At 35.1% G+C, this 15532-nt stretch overlaps 1 protein-coding gene across 1 annotated transcript; it reads right to left on the minus strand.

Annotated features, from left to right (window-relative positions):
• Window positions 1-217: 217 nt before the first annotated feature.
• On the minus strand, window positions 218-14709 carry LOC145233670 (uncharacterized). The gene is made up of 21 exons (XM_080098445.1): window positions 14534-14709; window positions 12407-12449; window positions 12068-12171; window positions 11529-11705; window positions 10927-11046; window positions 10370-10621; window positions 9937-10140; window positions 9672-9824; window positions 9244-9414; window positions 8852-8966; window positions 7634-7662; window positions 6629-6748; window positions 5811-6098; window positions 5138-5437; window positions 4691-4808; window positions 4063-4484; window positions 3687-3812; window positions 1325-1393; window positions 1049-1165; window positions 931-963; window positions 218-804 (listed from the first exon to the last, which is right to left on the minus strand). The coding sequence occupies exons 1-21, from the start codon at window positions 14598-14600 to the stop codon at window positions 680-682; spliced, it is 3153 nt and encodes a 1050-aa protein (XP_079954571.1). The 5' UTR covers window positions 14601-14709; the 3' UTR covers window positions 218-679.
• Between the last annotated feature and the right edge of the window lie 823 nt (window positions 14710-15532).

Genomic DNA, 15532 nt, shown 5'->3' on the forward strand with positions numbered 1-15532 from the left:
GCGGCGTATCCTTGTCGCTTTTCATAACATAATAGCTTTATTCCACATTTTTGTCGTCTTCTTCAACTATGGATTTAGGATGGCCTAAGCAACCTCCAACAGAACTTTAAAGTGAGTTTCGACAATCTTTAAAAGTCGTTTCGTAACTGTTTGTTTTTGATAAATAATCTATTTTTTCCTGATCTGTTTGCTTTTTTAAAGTGGAAAAGTCGTTAAGTTTTTGGAAAGTTGGTTTTATTTGTTTAGTGAAGGCAAGAATAGAAAAACACGAAGAAATTAAAAGATAAATGAACACACAAAAAACTAAACACATTAAACCGTTCCATTGTTAATACAAACAGTTTTCAGGTGAAGGACAACGAATATATACAATTATAGGACATTAATTGCTTAAAAGTCCTTTTTAATTTCTTACAGTCATGATAAAATCACGGTATTAAGTGTATTTTGTGACAGGTAAACAATTGGTAGGCAAATTTCATTTTAAACATTTTTCTGATTTACTTTAGTTATAGCAGTATATTGGTCAGTACTCCTGCAAGATAACTCACATTTGTTACACCAAAAAGCTGAATGCTCATATTGACCTTGGTTCTAACACTAACACATATACACAATTACACATGCTATTGATTTGTGTCAAAACTAGGGTTGGAACAATGGTTTGTTAGCATGCACATCAAGTTTGTGTACAGGGTGCATTGCATGTTACTGGACATTGTGACTCCATTTCTGTTGCATATGTTGGGTCCGTGCAAAGATGCTGCAGTTGTTGACATCTTTCTGTTGATTCATCCACACAACCTAGGGGAAAAGTAAAGATGTTTCATAGCAAGCATTCATATGATTTAGGAGCAGGAATTTGTAATGTATAGTAAAAAATGTTTCCTTTCTTGCCACAAAAAACAGTTTAACATGTTGAATGCTTACCTCGAGGAGTTATTGGACTGCTTGTAGTTGTTACTGCAAACAAATTTTGATTGGTTAGAAATACAGTTAAACGTGTTTTTGGCAATTAGTGATAATCTGCATGCATTTAGTGTGTTACCTTGGCAGAGTCCACAACTGAGTTTACAGTTTTGTTTCAGTAACGTAACTGTTTTACATAAGTCTCCATTGCGAACACGTTGACAGGATGGGAACTTGTCCTCACATAGTCCATTATCTAAAGAAATAAAAAGTGAATATTTGATATCCAAAAACTGGTAAGAAGTCATTTACATGTCTACATAACATGCGTTAAATTATCCAGTTTTTAGCCTTTTTTTAAGTGTAACTTCTTGACACGTGTGTACTCTTTTTCTTTTGACTTATGTGGACTTACCAGTAGTTGTGGTGATAACTGTTGTAGTTGTAGGCCTTCTGGTTGGTGGTGTTGTCAGCCCCTGCTGACCTGGAAAAAATACTAACATTCTAAATTCTTGTCAAATTGACTTTTCCTATTCCACAAAGTAGTAATTATGGGTCCCCTTCCCTGAAGGGGACACATATTGTTTTTGTCTGTATTTTTTCTCTTATTTTGTTTTTTTCGGTCTAACGCGGATTTGTTCCCACGTTTTGGTCAAGAAGATATGGTTCAAACTCTTTCAAATTTACACACATTATAGATTTTGGTCTAAAGATGTTCCATGTGAGTTTTGACCCCGTTTGATCCCTCGGTTCACCCATGGCCCCCCAAAACGTGAAATTTTTAAAACAGCTATACTTGTTTAAGCAGATGATTCTGGAGTTTCATACTTTTTTGATTGGTACATTGCAGCGTATTTCAAAGTACTTTGTAACTTGAAGTTGTATATATCCACTTTCACCCCTTTACCCCCAAATATTTGTTTGTTTGTTCACATGTTAATGAGGTCAGAAATACAAGACTTAACCTGCTGAAATTTTAAACAGCTGTGGATATGGTGCTCCTTGTTGGCTGTTAAAAATGTCAGTGCAATCGGCTCAGTAATTGCTCTTACAGCCCCAAATATATATGTTTTTACATGCTGTCTTTTGTCAAATTTGTGCTCGCTCAGTGCACAGCTGACGCAATGGGAGTGATTGACGATAGTGGCGCATGGAAAAATGCCTCTGCTTCACGCATGAATGCAGTCGTCACTTGACCATTTTTTCTCACTGGTTGGAATTGAGACGTTAAGATGTTAGTTATATTGCACTGTAAACGTTAATGTAGGTCAACTTATTCGTGTTTCGAATCGCAGAGCGACAACGCAACACGATTTGTTACACCTGTGTAACGTGACTTCTCAAACTGAAAGCGTTAATAAAACTGTTTCAGAACAGGTTTTGGACATAAAATGCCCAGCTAAGCAATCGTTTTCAGGGAACGCTATGTACAGATTAAAAATCATAAACAAATAAAGGGCTATTAAGGAAAAAAATGTTGAAACTTTGTTAAAAGTTTATATAGTTGGACTCATCCATTTTCCACCTCGTGAAAACAACGCGCAACACTATTCCAGTTTAACAATGATTGTGCCCTATTTTTACTGTTACCAAATCGCGTATGCACATGTGTGGGGACCCATTAGATTATGCTTGCAGAAACAATTATGTTATAAAATGCCAGGAAAAAGATAGGGACCCAATGAAATGTAGGTGCCAAATATATATCCATTATAAATATAGTAAATGGTATATGTGATACATCGTTAAATATGATGTAGTACAGGGGTGGCCAACCCCCGGCTCGCGAGCCGCATGCGGCTCTTTGCCTGGTGTTATGTGGCTCTTACGTTGTTGCGGAAGTTTGGGGCCACTGCGGATTTTTTGGTTAGTTTGTGGCTATGACATTTTGCTTTTAAACAAACTTACTATCGGTCTGGCCACAAACGTTGCCTTGAAACTGGAACGGTATTAGACAAATGGCTTGATTATGATGGCACATATTCAATTGTTGAATGATGACTGATTCCTCATTGTTTCGTTCAATGCAAATAAAACACAAAGCAACAGCAATATTTACAACAACGTGTTCAAAAATTAATAATGTTTCAATCCGTTGTTTTTCGGGTTATGACCAACGTTATTTTATGGGCAGTCTGTCTCATGGTCGTGGGTTTGAGTTGAGCGATTGTTTGTGTTGAATACATTAGTGACGTCGCAATAAATTTAGTTTTACCACCTTGCATTTTTCGACCCCTACTTTTGGGCGCACACATTAGATGAAAGTACCGCAAAGTTCAAAGCAGGGAAAATCTTTTAAGTTTTTGTCAACTTAGCCTTCAAAATGGCAGAGAAAAAAAAGATTTCAGTACCTCACCAGAAATGAATCTCACCGCCCGTTACTGATAGTAAGATAAAGAAGGGATATTTTAATTTTATGTTCGTTAAAATGAGAGTTTGTGTGTAAGACACTGACAGATCATTCATTGTTAAAAATGACTGGCCTGTGGTCTGTACAAGTCAAATTGTGTCATTATTATGTTTGTGTGCGACATTTAGAATAAATCTGGCTAATACAGGTTGTTCATGTTGGCTTATGTGTATAATGTGGCTCTTTGTGGTAACACAATAACAAATGTGGCTCTTAGGCATTGACCGGTTGGCCACCCCTGATGTAGTATATATAAACTGGCAATATATAGGAAAACCACTATTCTAGTTTGGTAATTATAATTAGGACACTTTTTATGTAGTAGGGTGTTGCTTTGTGGGGCAGAATACACTTGTGTCAAACTTACTTAGTAATCTTGCTCGAATGTTACATGAATTGCATGACACTGGACAGTTGATCTGTAGTCTCTCTTGCAATTGACATATTCTGTTGCCTTTAAACCTTTCGCACAATCTAGAAATGTCTTTACAATCTGAAACAAGAAAACTGATTAGAACAGCAGTTAATCTATTTAACTGCTACTAATTCTTTTCTCATTATTTTATGTAAACAGTAAGATATTTGGGATTTATAATTCTGACATAAGTAAATAGATTATTTGTTTGGGATAATCAGCTGTAGTGGGTTGTGAAATACATCTTTATACAAACAAAAGAAAGCTTTAATTTTAATGGTTTAAATGTAACAAACAAAAGAAAGATTTTAATTATAATTTATCCTACCTGAAGGCGTGGTTGCTGGAACTATTGTTGTTGTGAGTAGTTCTGTGAATGTTATGGTTGTTGTAGCTTCAGTCATTGTCAATGTTTCTGTCATGGTTGTTACTGGTATTTCTTCAGTTGTTGTAGCAGCCGCAGCAACGACAGCAGCCAGTGTTTCTGTTGTAAGGGGTGCTTTTGTTGTAGTTACTGGTACTTCTGTAGTTGTTGTAGCAGCTGTTGTTTCTGTTTTAACAAGTTCTGTTGTTGTCATTGTTGTTGCCGCTGTTGTTTGTGTTGGAACATTTTCTGTAGTTGTCATTGTTGTTGCAGCTGTTGTTTCTGTGGTAATAGGCTCTGTTGTGACAGTTGTTACTTCTATAGATGGTGGAGTAGGTTCTGTGGTAGCAGGTGGAACTGCTACCTCTCTTCCTGTTACGCTGGCGCTGTAAAAGTGGAATTTTCATTTCTTCAAAAACTTGTTATTAAGAGAACAGTGATCTTTTGTTATTTCCAAGATTAGTCCTTTATCTAAGAATAGTCTTTTTTGTCCCAATTTTAATGTCAAATGCAAGTTTCTAAATTTTGTCCACAAACCATTTTTTTAACAAGCATTAGCTTCGTAAAATACAGAAAAATAATGATTTTTCACCTTATTGGTTGGCACATCTTGCATGTAAATGAACATGTTTTTACGAGAAGTTCTTTGTAACTTTCATCGGAACAGAAGTGATCAAGATCCTCGCATCTATCATATGTGTCACCACACACTAAAATAATAAAGTAGAATTGCAAAAAACCTAAACTTTTGTATTTTATACAACACAAATATGTGATTTTTTAAAATCAAAAAAAGTATCACACTTGACTAACATCTTTACATTTTAGCAGCAACAAGAATATTCAATGTAAATATGATGGCCAACATTTAAATTAATGAGAAAGTATTAGTTTGGACACTGTTCCTGAGAATGTTTTTAATATTAATGTTTTACCCAAAACGTAAGGACAAGCAAAAAGACATTGTCTTGAAGTTACAGTTAGGAAGAGGATAAAAAACAGCTCAACATTTAACGCTACCAACAACAAGAAAGCAAACCTGTATGTTGAGGTGGTGATTGTAGTGACCACGGACTTCTTTTCTTGTCTGCCATTGCAGTAACAGCAGCTATATATGATGTTCCCGGAAGCAATCCTCTCATGATGTGTTCATAGTTGTGTTGAGAAAGAGAGTTATCATACATCACAGTCATCGTTTCATTGCCATTTACAGGACTTAAACTGATTTCAAACTCAGATACTGTGAAAGATACTTGTGGCATTTTCCATGTTACTGTCAGTGTGGTAGTTGGGTTTCTTGTCCTTTGGTGTACTTCAACTTGATATGGCATTGGAGGAGCTAAATTGAGACATATTGGCCATAACAGGCATTTGTTTACCCAGTTGTATCAGTTTTTAGGCTGCTGTTTTTTGAAGAAAAATCCTAAAAATGTACTTTCAGTTGCATTCACTGTCATTTTGTGGGCTTAACCTCAGTTTTTAGATGTTGACTTATACACGACTTAATGTGATCGGTTTAGTTGTGTTTTTTACTTCTTTTAAGTAATGTGCAGTCAACTTAAAAAAAAGCAATGGTTAACTTACATTTGTTAAATTCATTTTGTGCAAAACTTTCAACAATTGCTATTATTATTAATGCGACTTTACTTTGTTTGCGATCCCGCTTTTCAAAATTATTTTTCTGCTAAAACAGGAAAAAACCACAAATATACCTATTTGCACTTCATTCGAGGGCAGTGAAGATTGTGCTTCAGAAGTTCCTCGCTTGGCAATGACAACTGCTGAATAGGTCTCCCCATACATAAGCCCAGAAACACCATGGACATACTGCTGGTTCGAAACTAGTATCTCATCTCTCATCGGCAAAGAAAGCATTCGTATAGGACTGACGACAATCTCAAATTCGGTGGTGGTGTCTCCCGGTGGCATTTCCCATGTAACTATTAGGGAGTTTTCTGGTCCAGAAGTCAGCTGGACATTGTATGGAGTTGCTACCGCAGCTATGGAAAAAGTTGCATGGGTTATATTGGAAAAGGTGTCTACTCAACTTTTGCATTTAAAGGTGTTTTCAAAAAAACAACTATTCAAGGTATTAGTTAAAACCAATAGCGATAAAATCCTTGGTGAAAACAGAACCAGTCAGTTTATGTAAAGGAGCATATATTATGCCTATGTGGCATCATCAGTTTCTCATTCAAATAGAATCAGATTCTATAATAGAAAAAGGCAAACATTGATCGTCAGTTTCAGCCTTGCTGTTGATGGTTTTGATCCATTACTTCAACTTTCATTTTCACCAACTTTTCAAGGTTTAGTTACGTTTTTGGATGGTACATCAATACTTTAGGTGCCACGCTGTTTAATAGATGCACTTTTTTGGATTTATTTTTTACACCTTGATAAATGGCAAAAGTTGTACTGCATCTGATTGTCAAGCAATGATTTGCCACTTAGAAATTGTATCTTTTAAATGGTATTGCTTGCACTTTATATACAATGTTATCTTGCAATGAAAAAATCTGAATGCTACCTGGTTCATTTCTGCCACATCGTCCACAAGTTTTGTTGCAAAGCGTTGTAATATGGTCATAGTCAGGATTTTGACAATATACTGCTACCTCCTGGCAATTCTGAAGTTTGTCTGTGCATTCTATTTTGACAATAAACAATTAAATTGATTCGTTGATTAGTCCACTATCGATTACAGAATTTTTGATTTCTTTCTAATAGCTGATATTTTATGTAAATTTTTGAGTATCTTTATGTTTATTTTTTTTTATCTCGTATGCAAAGGGATTAAATTCCAATTTTAGCCATTTGTTAACAAAATCATCTGGTTAATTGCATAATTCGGTTGGTAGCATAAAAAGTGAATACCCAGATTTGTGTCATACACAAAAGTTTAGTTTTGTTAGTAAGTCAATTTATTTAGTGATGCACTGAACTGAGTATTCTGTAGACTAAGGCCAAATCTAAAACTCCCGTTCTTTTGAATGCTTTTAACTGGACCTTGTGTTGTCAATGCAAGTAAACTCATTTATGATTGTCCAAAATGGCTTTAGCAACATGTAAGCTGAATAAAATGCCTAAAATTTTGCTCCCAATTTGGTTTAATTTTTGTGAATGTAATAATTGGTTATGAGTTTTTTAATGATTGATCATACTGTTTTAGTCGAAAAAACTGCCTAATTTTTCAGTGCATCACTACAATTGTTGTCTAAAACAGTTTTGGAGCATGCATGTTAAAAAATGCTGACAGTTAGGAGCACCAAACACCCCAATTAATTTTTTTTATAATGCTGTTTTTGTGCACCAAGGTAACTGAGTTAACTAGCAGTAAACTCTGTCGGTATCTTCTTGTCTATGCCATTAAGTCTGACATTACCCCAAACTTGCTGACGTGCCTTATTTATGTTTCATACCCAAATAAATACCCTTTCATTAAAGTACCCATGCACAACCAGTATGCGTTTTCCTTCTTAATATGTTCACACCCAGTCTCTACACATGCTGTTAAATGTAACTAATATTTTACCATTTGTTCCTTGGTCTGTGTTGTCTTGGCTGAATAAAAACAAATGTCTTGTTACATTTTTTTTTGTTACTTTCATCCTTTTTACAGCAATTTGGAAATAAATGATTTTTTAAAGCAAGAAAAGATTTGGTTGCTTAATAGGATGATAAGGTGTTAGTATTAAATCAGTGTATTTGCAGATTTTTTTAATTTTTTTGGTCCTAAAATATAATTTATATCATTTTTCCAATCCAAATTCAACTGTAATTGTATCTGTAAGCCTTCTTTTTTATGTCTAATATGTTTTTTTGGTAAGATATATTATGATATCCTAAAATGTTAGTTTAGAAGACATCACACACATGCAAATTGCATATTGTTCTGAAAAGAACATATATCCAGGGATGCCATAATTTAAGGCTAAAATTGGGGGCAACTAGAAATAATTTATGATTTGGTCGCAAAACGAAAGGTGTTTTTGTTTTAATTTTTTTTTTTTTTTGACATTGACATGCGAACGTTCATTTTTTTAAGTAAAATAACTACCCAGTTTGCCCAAACTTGGTTTAAATGTGCAAGTAAAAAAAGGTCATTTCAATCATTTTATGGGCAATCGTGTTTCTGAGGCCCAATTCAATAACGTAGCAAATCTTGGGAAAAAATATGGTATGGCAACCTTACATATATGATCTGTTCAGATTTCAAAATGTGGCACCCAAACTGCTACAAAATGCTTTAAGTGTAGAAGCCTTGGATAGTGATTTTTTCACATCCAACCGGTTAGTGTTACCAGTCTCAAGTAGTAAATTTTATTACGAGAAAATATGCAAGGCAAAGTAATCAGTGAAACAACGAAAATGGTTGATCAAAAGAAATACTTGTGTTGGTTAAAAGCACTGTAAATTTTGGCATCATGCAACTTTTTACACATGCATTTCTTTTGGAACACAAAGATGCATTTGTAAATCATGTTAAAGAAATAAATAGGTTTGGCAGAAGTAAAAAGCGAAATGCAACCAAAAGTGTTAGTTCAGGTTTACTTTGAAAACTGACAGAAGACAATGAAAGGTTTAACAATCTAAATGCCTGAAAACATGCAAAAGCAATATTTCTAAGGCTATCAGTAGAAAAGTAATGTCTGTGAATGTCAGGTTTTGATAGCTGGACATTCTGTGGATTGCATGCATTTTTTGCAACATGCCGATTCAATGCAATCAATACCAAGCTGTTATGTATTACCTTCTTCCTTCACAGAAGTTGCATGTTTTTTTGCAACCAGCCATTAAACTGGCATATGATGCATCGTTACACAAACTGTCAATATCCTTGCAATAGCTGTGAATGTCCACACACTCTGAAAACCAATGGAAAATGGTGTTTAATTAATTACCACATTACTGTAACAAATTGATAACAAGTCAAATGAAGCAGCAGAGTGATAAAACTTTGAAAAAATGTTTGTTTTTTACAATAAACATTTATACTGTTTGTTAGTAAATAATGTTTCAAAGCCATTAACTTTAAGGCTTGTCAAATGTGATTTTTGTACAGACGACTCATTTCTAGCTTTTATTAGTTGGAAAAATCAACAACACCTCACTTTGCACACATAACTAATAAACACTTCTTACCTATATCAGGAGTAGTAGTGGGAACTTCAGTTGTTGTAGTGGTTGTCGTTGTGGTTGGTGTTGTGGTTGGTGTTGTTGTAGGTGTTGTTGTAGGTGTTGTTGTAGGTGTTGTTGTAGGTGTTGTTGTGGGTGGTGCAGTTGTTCTGGGAGGCGTTGTAGGAGCATTTGTAACTAAAAAATATAAGCAGTTGTGCAATCCATTGAAAAATTACAATCATAACAATGAACCAAAATATGTTTGGTGCCTAAACTATTAGGATTTTATCAATACATGACATTACATTGACCGTTGTAAATTTCATGAAAACTAAAACGTTTTTTATTCCAACATGATACTATCCCTACCTAAAACCACAAACTATTTCTAAAATTCTTATTTCGTTTTGTTTGGTTATTGACCGCATACACCTTTGTTTGGTGAAACTCACCTGTTTGGGTTGTTGTTGGTTGACATATTCCGCAAGTTTTCTCGCATACACTTGCTAGAGTCTGATTTGAAATGAATGAATCACAAGATGTAATTCCAATTGCCTGTCTGCACAAGGCTTCGCCCAATCCGTCTTTGCATTCATTTGGTTTTGCTACACAAACACGAAGATATTACTATTAACGTTTCAACAATTGATCCGAACAAACAACATGGTGGTAACAGAATAGTTGTCACAACAAAACAAAAAGTTTGTCAAGGTGTACCAGTTGTTGTTGCTATTGTTGTTGTAGTTGTGGCTGTTGTTGTAGGAGTTGTTGTTGGAAGATATGCGAGGAAAGGTTCAGGAATTGGATCCGCACAGAAGTTGCAAGTACGTCGACAGTACAAATATAGATCATTGTATCTGCTTGGCCTAGAGCAAATTTCCCGAATTCGTGGACATGTGGGATACTCATCAACACACATTGCTGGAAAAGACAAAGTTTATTGTTATATAAGCACATACAACAGGAAAAAACATCTATAGAGTAATTTGTGCCTGATTTTTCGTGACAAACATTTCAATGTAACACATAAATGTCTTTTCTACATACAAACAATTCTTGTTTATATCAGGTCTAACAACCACTCAGAATCTATGAAAACTGAATTTGTTATTAATCAGTATCTTTAGTTGCAAGAAATTCTGATCCTTACTTATTGGATATGAGAGAACTGGAAGAGTTGTAGTAGTGGCTGTTGTTGGAATAGTAGTTACAGTGGTGGTGGATACTGGATCAACTGTTTCGGTGCAGGTGTTGCAAGACTTTTTGCATATTGCAGATAAGGCGACACCTCGAATAATGTCTTCACAGGAGGCCAAAGATATTGCTCTCTCACAAACAGAGTCACTTAAATCGTTCTTGCATTTAGGAGGTGGCTTCGGTTTTCCTGGTTCAGTTTCAGTACCTAAATCAACATTGTTAAATAAGTTGCCAATAACTCTTTCCATCCTAACTGATACACTGAAGTCACCCAGTTAGCAAAAAAAGAGTATAGTATGTGACTTTTTGGGGCGATAAACCATGTCAAAACTCTGTTAATGTTTTTCACAAAACAGAAATACAAAATTCAGACAAAGTAATCAAACAATAAAAAAACCTTTGAACTAACACAGTTTGAATTAATATCACTATTTTTGGGATAGCTTTCCCATTAATTGACTAACATTTAGGACACCGTAATGTTGAAGTTTAAGTGAAATGAAAACTAACCCTTGCAAACTCCACATGTAATGGGGCAACTTCGTTTAACCACTGGTATTGATTCACATGAAGATCTTCGCACTTTGCAGATGTCGGCATATTGCTCATTACAATCCACTTTTTCTTGTCCTTAAAAAATAACTGTAATCTGTCTTCCCGAACTGCAGCTTATAATTCACAAAATATTACACACAATCAAATGTATATCAGTTCTCATAATACATTTAAGTTGAAAATATCTTTCCTATTACCAATCAGGCTAACCTTTTAGGTCTTTTGACTTACAAACACAATTGATTTTGTTTAGCCTAATGCAAATATCTACTGTACCAAAACACAGTGTTTTTAATGAGGTAGCTGGTGCTGAATAATTATATACACTCCTTAGTATGTAGTATGTGCATAAATCAATGCTTTTTAGCGACATATATTTGATCTTCATAAGAAATGATTTTAACCCGGAAATAAACATTTCCCAAATTTGTGCATAAATCTGTTTAAAGTTGTGTCTAATTTTTAATGTATTTTTAGGCGATGAAACAAAATAAGTTCTATCTTAACAAATGATAGGATGAATATACATTTGGATTAAGCTCAATTGTTTAACATACCAGGTTCAGGACAAGCAGCTGTATTACAGTCTTTCTCTTCTCTGGGTTTTTCACCGCAGAGTTCACTGGGAGCAGGTCGATCATCATGATACAAGCAGAAGCGCTCACGATTTCTTGTGCCCTTACCACAAGTCTTTGTGCATTTACTCCATTGTCCCCAGGGTGACAGCTTCGGTTCTGAAATTACACAAATGTGAACAATTCATTAACAAACAGGTAAGTTGTTGAATCATTTATTAAAAAAAACATCAGTATTTGCAAAATATTTCCTAAAAAACATTTTAATGTTCACAACTGTTTGGGTCAGGAAATTCTCACATAAAGTCAAATGAAACTTTGGACAAGCTGTTTTGAAAAAATCACTTACTTGGAAAATGATTTAAATATCTAGGTATGGTTCTTAAAAGTATGATATTTTTTTTCCATTATATCACTGATGGAACATCAGTATTTGCAAAATATTTCCTAACATTAACTTTATTATTCACAACCGTTTGGGTCGGAAAATTGTGAAAAAACGCCTAAATCTACTACTCAACTGTTTTCTTCTGAGAAGTAGCAGTTGGGTTCAGCAAAACTGTTGTAGCAGCATCCTTGTGCCTCACAAGACTGTCTTGTTACTCCGGGAAATGCACATTGTGCTCTATCAAAAATATTGAGGAGATTATTTTATGCCTTCAAATACAGTTGCAGAAAAATTGGGCACAAATGCTTTTTCGATGATCAACAATATTTTATTTCAGACTGAAAATAGTTTTACTTGAACATTTGTACAATTTAATAGTAAACAGTGCATTTTCACTTTTTTAATTTTTGAACTCAATCACCAGGCATACCTTCAAGTCAAACTTAACTTAAATATGGTTTGTTGTACTTACCTTACACCAAGAAGTACAGCACAATTTTGAGCAGTTACATGCTCTAAAAAAACAAAAAACATAATTAGAGTTAGATAAATAAGGTTACTGCATTGATTTTGTTAGTTATGTCAACTTTTGTAGTTTATTTGTGTATTCCTTTAAAGAGCAAATTGAAGGCATAACGAAATGCACAGCTTTGGAGTTCATTAAATTGCATAATAAGGTGTCAAGGTGTATAACTTATTAATTTTAGTTTAAAATCCATGTGTTTTATTCAATGCTGGGATTCAGCCGGTTCGCACCGGTTCTATAGAATCGTCTCACGAAATTTTATGAGATCAGCGAACCGGTTAGCATTACCGAGGACTGTCAATGGACTTTTTGTAACAGAACCGGCTGAAAAGTATGACTTTTGTCTTTTGTGATAGAACAGGCTGACAAAAAAAATTGTGTCTCACCACTAGTTTTATTGCAAGAATGAAGCCATTTCATGCAAAACCGGTCGGTCCCGATGGCCCAAACTGACCGGATAAACGTGTCAAGTGAAATATAACGAAGGTTCAATCAAAACTGCACGCGCCTCGGGGTCCAGTGCGGTGTGCGCGAGAATTGCTAATCCGAGCTAATCTCACGGTTAGTTAATTGCGAGATCCTTCCGTTTATATGTAAAGACGAACTTTAAGTGGCGGTGCTTCGATGGGTGTGGTGTAAGTTTAAGTGGAAATTTGATAGCATAGGACTGGGCACCACATCCCGCAATTGTGGGGAATCTAAAACTAAGCATTGGCGTGGCGTTAAATGCGATCAATTTGGGGTGACATATCACGCTTGTAATAGACGCAGGCGATAACTTCAAATGACTTTTTTTCGAGGGATCTAGTTGCACGAATAAACTGATGTAATTTGAGATTTCGGAGTATTTTAGCGTGTTGTCCTGCCTTTGCACGGTCGTTCTTGTAAACTGAAGATCGCTTTTGTTATATGCCACTGAATTTGAAATTTATTGGAAAAAGCAAATTTTTTGCGATGTGATAAAGATCGTTGATGTATGCTTGTCTTACTTCAGGCCACGCATACTGTTGCACAATGGTGTTTGATGTAAAAATTCTTTGCAGCAAAATTTTACTCCAAAGCGATTGGTAGACGACAAAACTCCGGGTATTTTGAAAAAAAGTTTTTTAGTCCAAAATATAAGACTATGTTTGAAAGTCGAAATCCAAGCATAAATTATAAATCTCGCGCTAGATTTCTATGAGGAAATTTAGTAGCCGTTTTTTTTATCTTTAGCCAATATGTAAAGGCACTCCCACAAGTTGTAACTATGGCAACAACCAACCAACCAGATATTGCAGGTAATGACATGAGCATGTGCCGAAACGTTTGAATAAGAAAGCATGTCGCTTTTTAGGTCTATTTGGGCCGTTAGATTCGTTATTAAACTTATGAACAGATTCGTGCATGATGTCTTTTACGTCTTTTGGGGGCCACTATTTTCGTCATTAAACTTCTGAACAGATCCTTAGTTTTCCAAACCAACCAATCAATCAAATATTACAGTTTCTCCCGACTTTTAAAAATGCACAGCATATAGCTACGTGGTCCAAGTAATACATCATTGTCGCATTGAATCACGAAACGTAAAAATAAACACACGTGTCTATGTTTGTTTACAACATGCAATCGACGTCATCTCTCGCCCGCAAGTCTACAATGACACGCATTTTATGACGTTTGGTCATGTGACAACGACACGTTCTCAGGGTCGTAAAAATTTTACGCGTATCAGTTTATTGCGCGACCGCTTTTCGAAAGTTTTGAATTACCGTTGTCGTTAAATTTTACCGCGTTTGACGGAACTACACCAATGGCACCTTAGCTTATTCTATGCATAATAGCGGTTTGTCCATAATTTCTATGACTTTATGTGAACAGTGAAAAATATTATCACCTTAAAATTATTTTTTGTCAGCGCATAGTTATGCATAACATTTTGCCGGGTTGAAAAAAAAACTACCCTATATCACCTTGTAGCAAATTGTAATATCTTCCTTTCGGTCAACTTCTATATGTTTATGCCATAAAATGCCTAAAATTGAAACTTTTTTAACGTAGCCTATGCATGTTATACAATTTCATACGACTTACTTGTAACAAAAACTGCACAAAACGCCATCAGTTTGAAAATCGTCACGATGAAATCCATTTTCTCCATTTTCAATTTATTTCGAACACCAGGAAATAATAAACAAAATCTAGCGTTCAAAAATACTTTGTTCAACGACAACCACCAAATGCTACTACCTCAAGCCGTTCTGTGGGCTTCATACCTTATACTCTTCCGATGTCTGAGTAGCCCGGGGCAAGATTTTTGTCCGTTCCGGCGCGAAATATTTATTGCCGCTTCCCGCTTGACTCGGAACCAATGCGAGGGTTCTCGGGGCCTTGCTGACGTCATCGACGGTGTTGTATCAAAAATAGCTTCAGGTTTATGATTCGCCTAGAATTGTAATCATGTTTTCTTGTGCACAGCGGGATAAGCAAGATTTTATGAAAAAATTGATAAGAATAAATTTGCCGTTAAAGAATCATGGAACGTCTCTTTAGTGGATTTTTTTTGTTAAAACAGTTTTTGTTGGAACAAAAATATTAAGAAAGTATGCTACGTTTTTTGATGCTTCCAAGACCATTTATTCCCATTAAACATGTTCCCAAGCCCGTGACCTCAATATAGTGATTACCACTAAAAATAAACAGGACATCAGAAAACATACACAACCTGTATTTTAACTTGCTTCGTGCTATCAACTATCATTATTTTGATATTTGAAAAAAAAGACTTGATAAAAAACAAATGTTTAAAATAAGGTTGCATGGGTACTGCAAAAACTTCCAAGACAATGGCATAGTTTTCTTAATAATAAAATACAATCGTTAACGTTAAACTTTAACAAAAAAGAACGCTTGATTTATTTTTGAAACGGTGGCACTATTCGACACTAATCTCAGTAAAATAAATTTATTTTTAGATGAAGTGTGAATTGAATGACATTTTAATGCAGCTTAGAGTGTCAACAGCTAAAACCACAAGCTGCTTATTGCAGTAGTTTCGCATAAGTTCTGTGGGTTGAACGTTGTAATTATTTT

This window comes from Phallusia mammillata, chromosome 6, assembly GCF_965637545.1.
Source record: "Phallusia mammillata chromosome 6, kaPhaMamm4.hap1.1, whole genome shotgun sequence".
NCBI lineage: Eukaryota > Metazoa > Chordata > Ascidiacea > Phlebobranchia > Ascidiidae > Phallusia > Phallusia mammillata.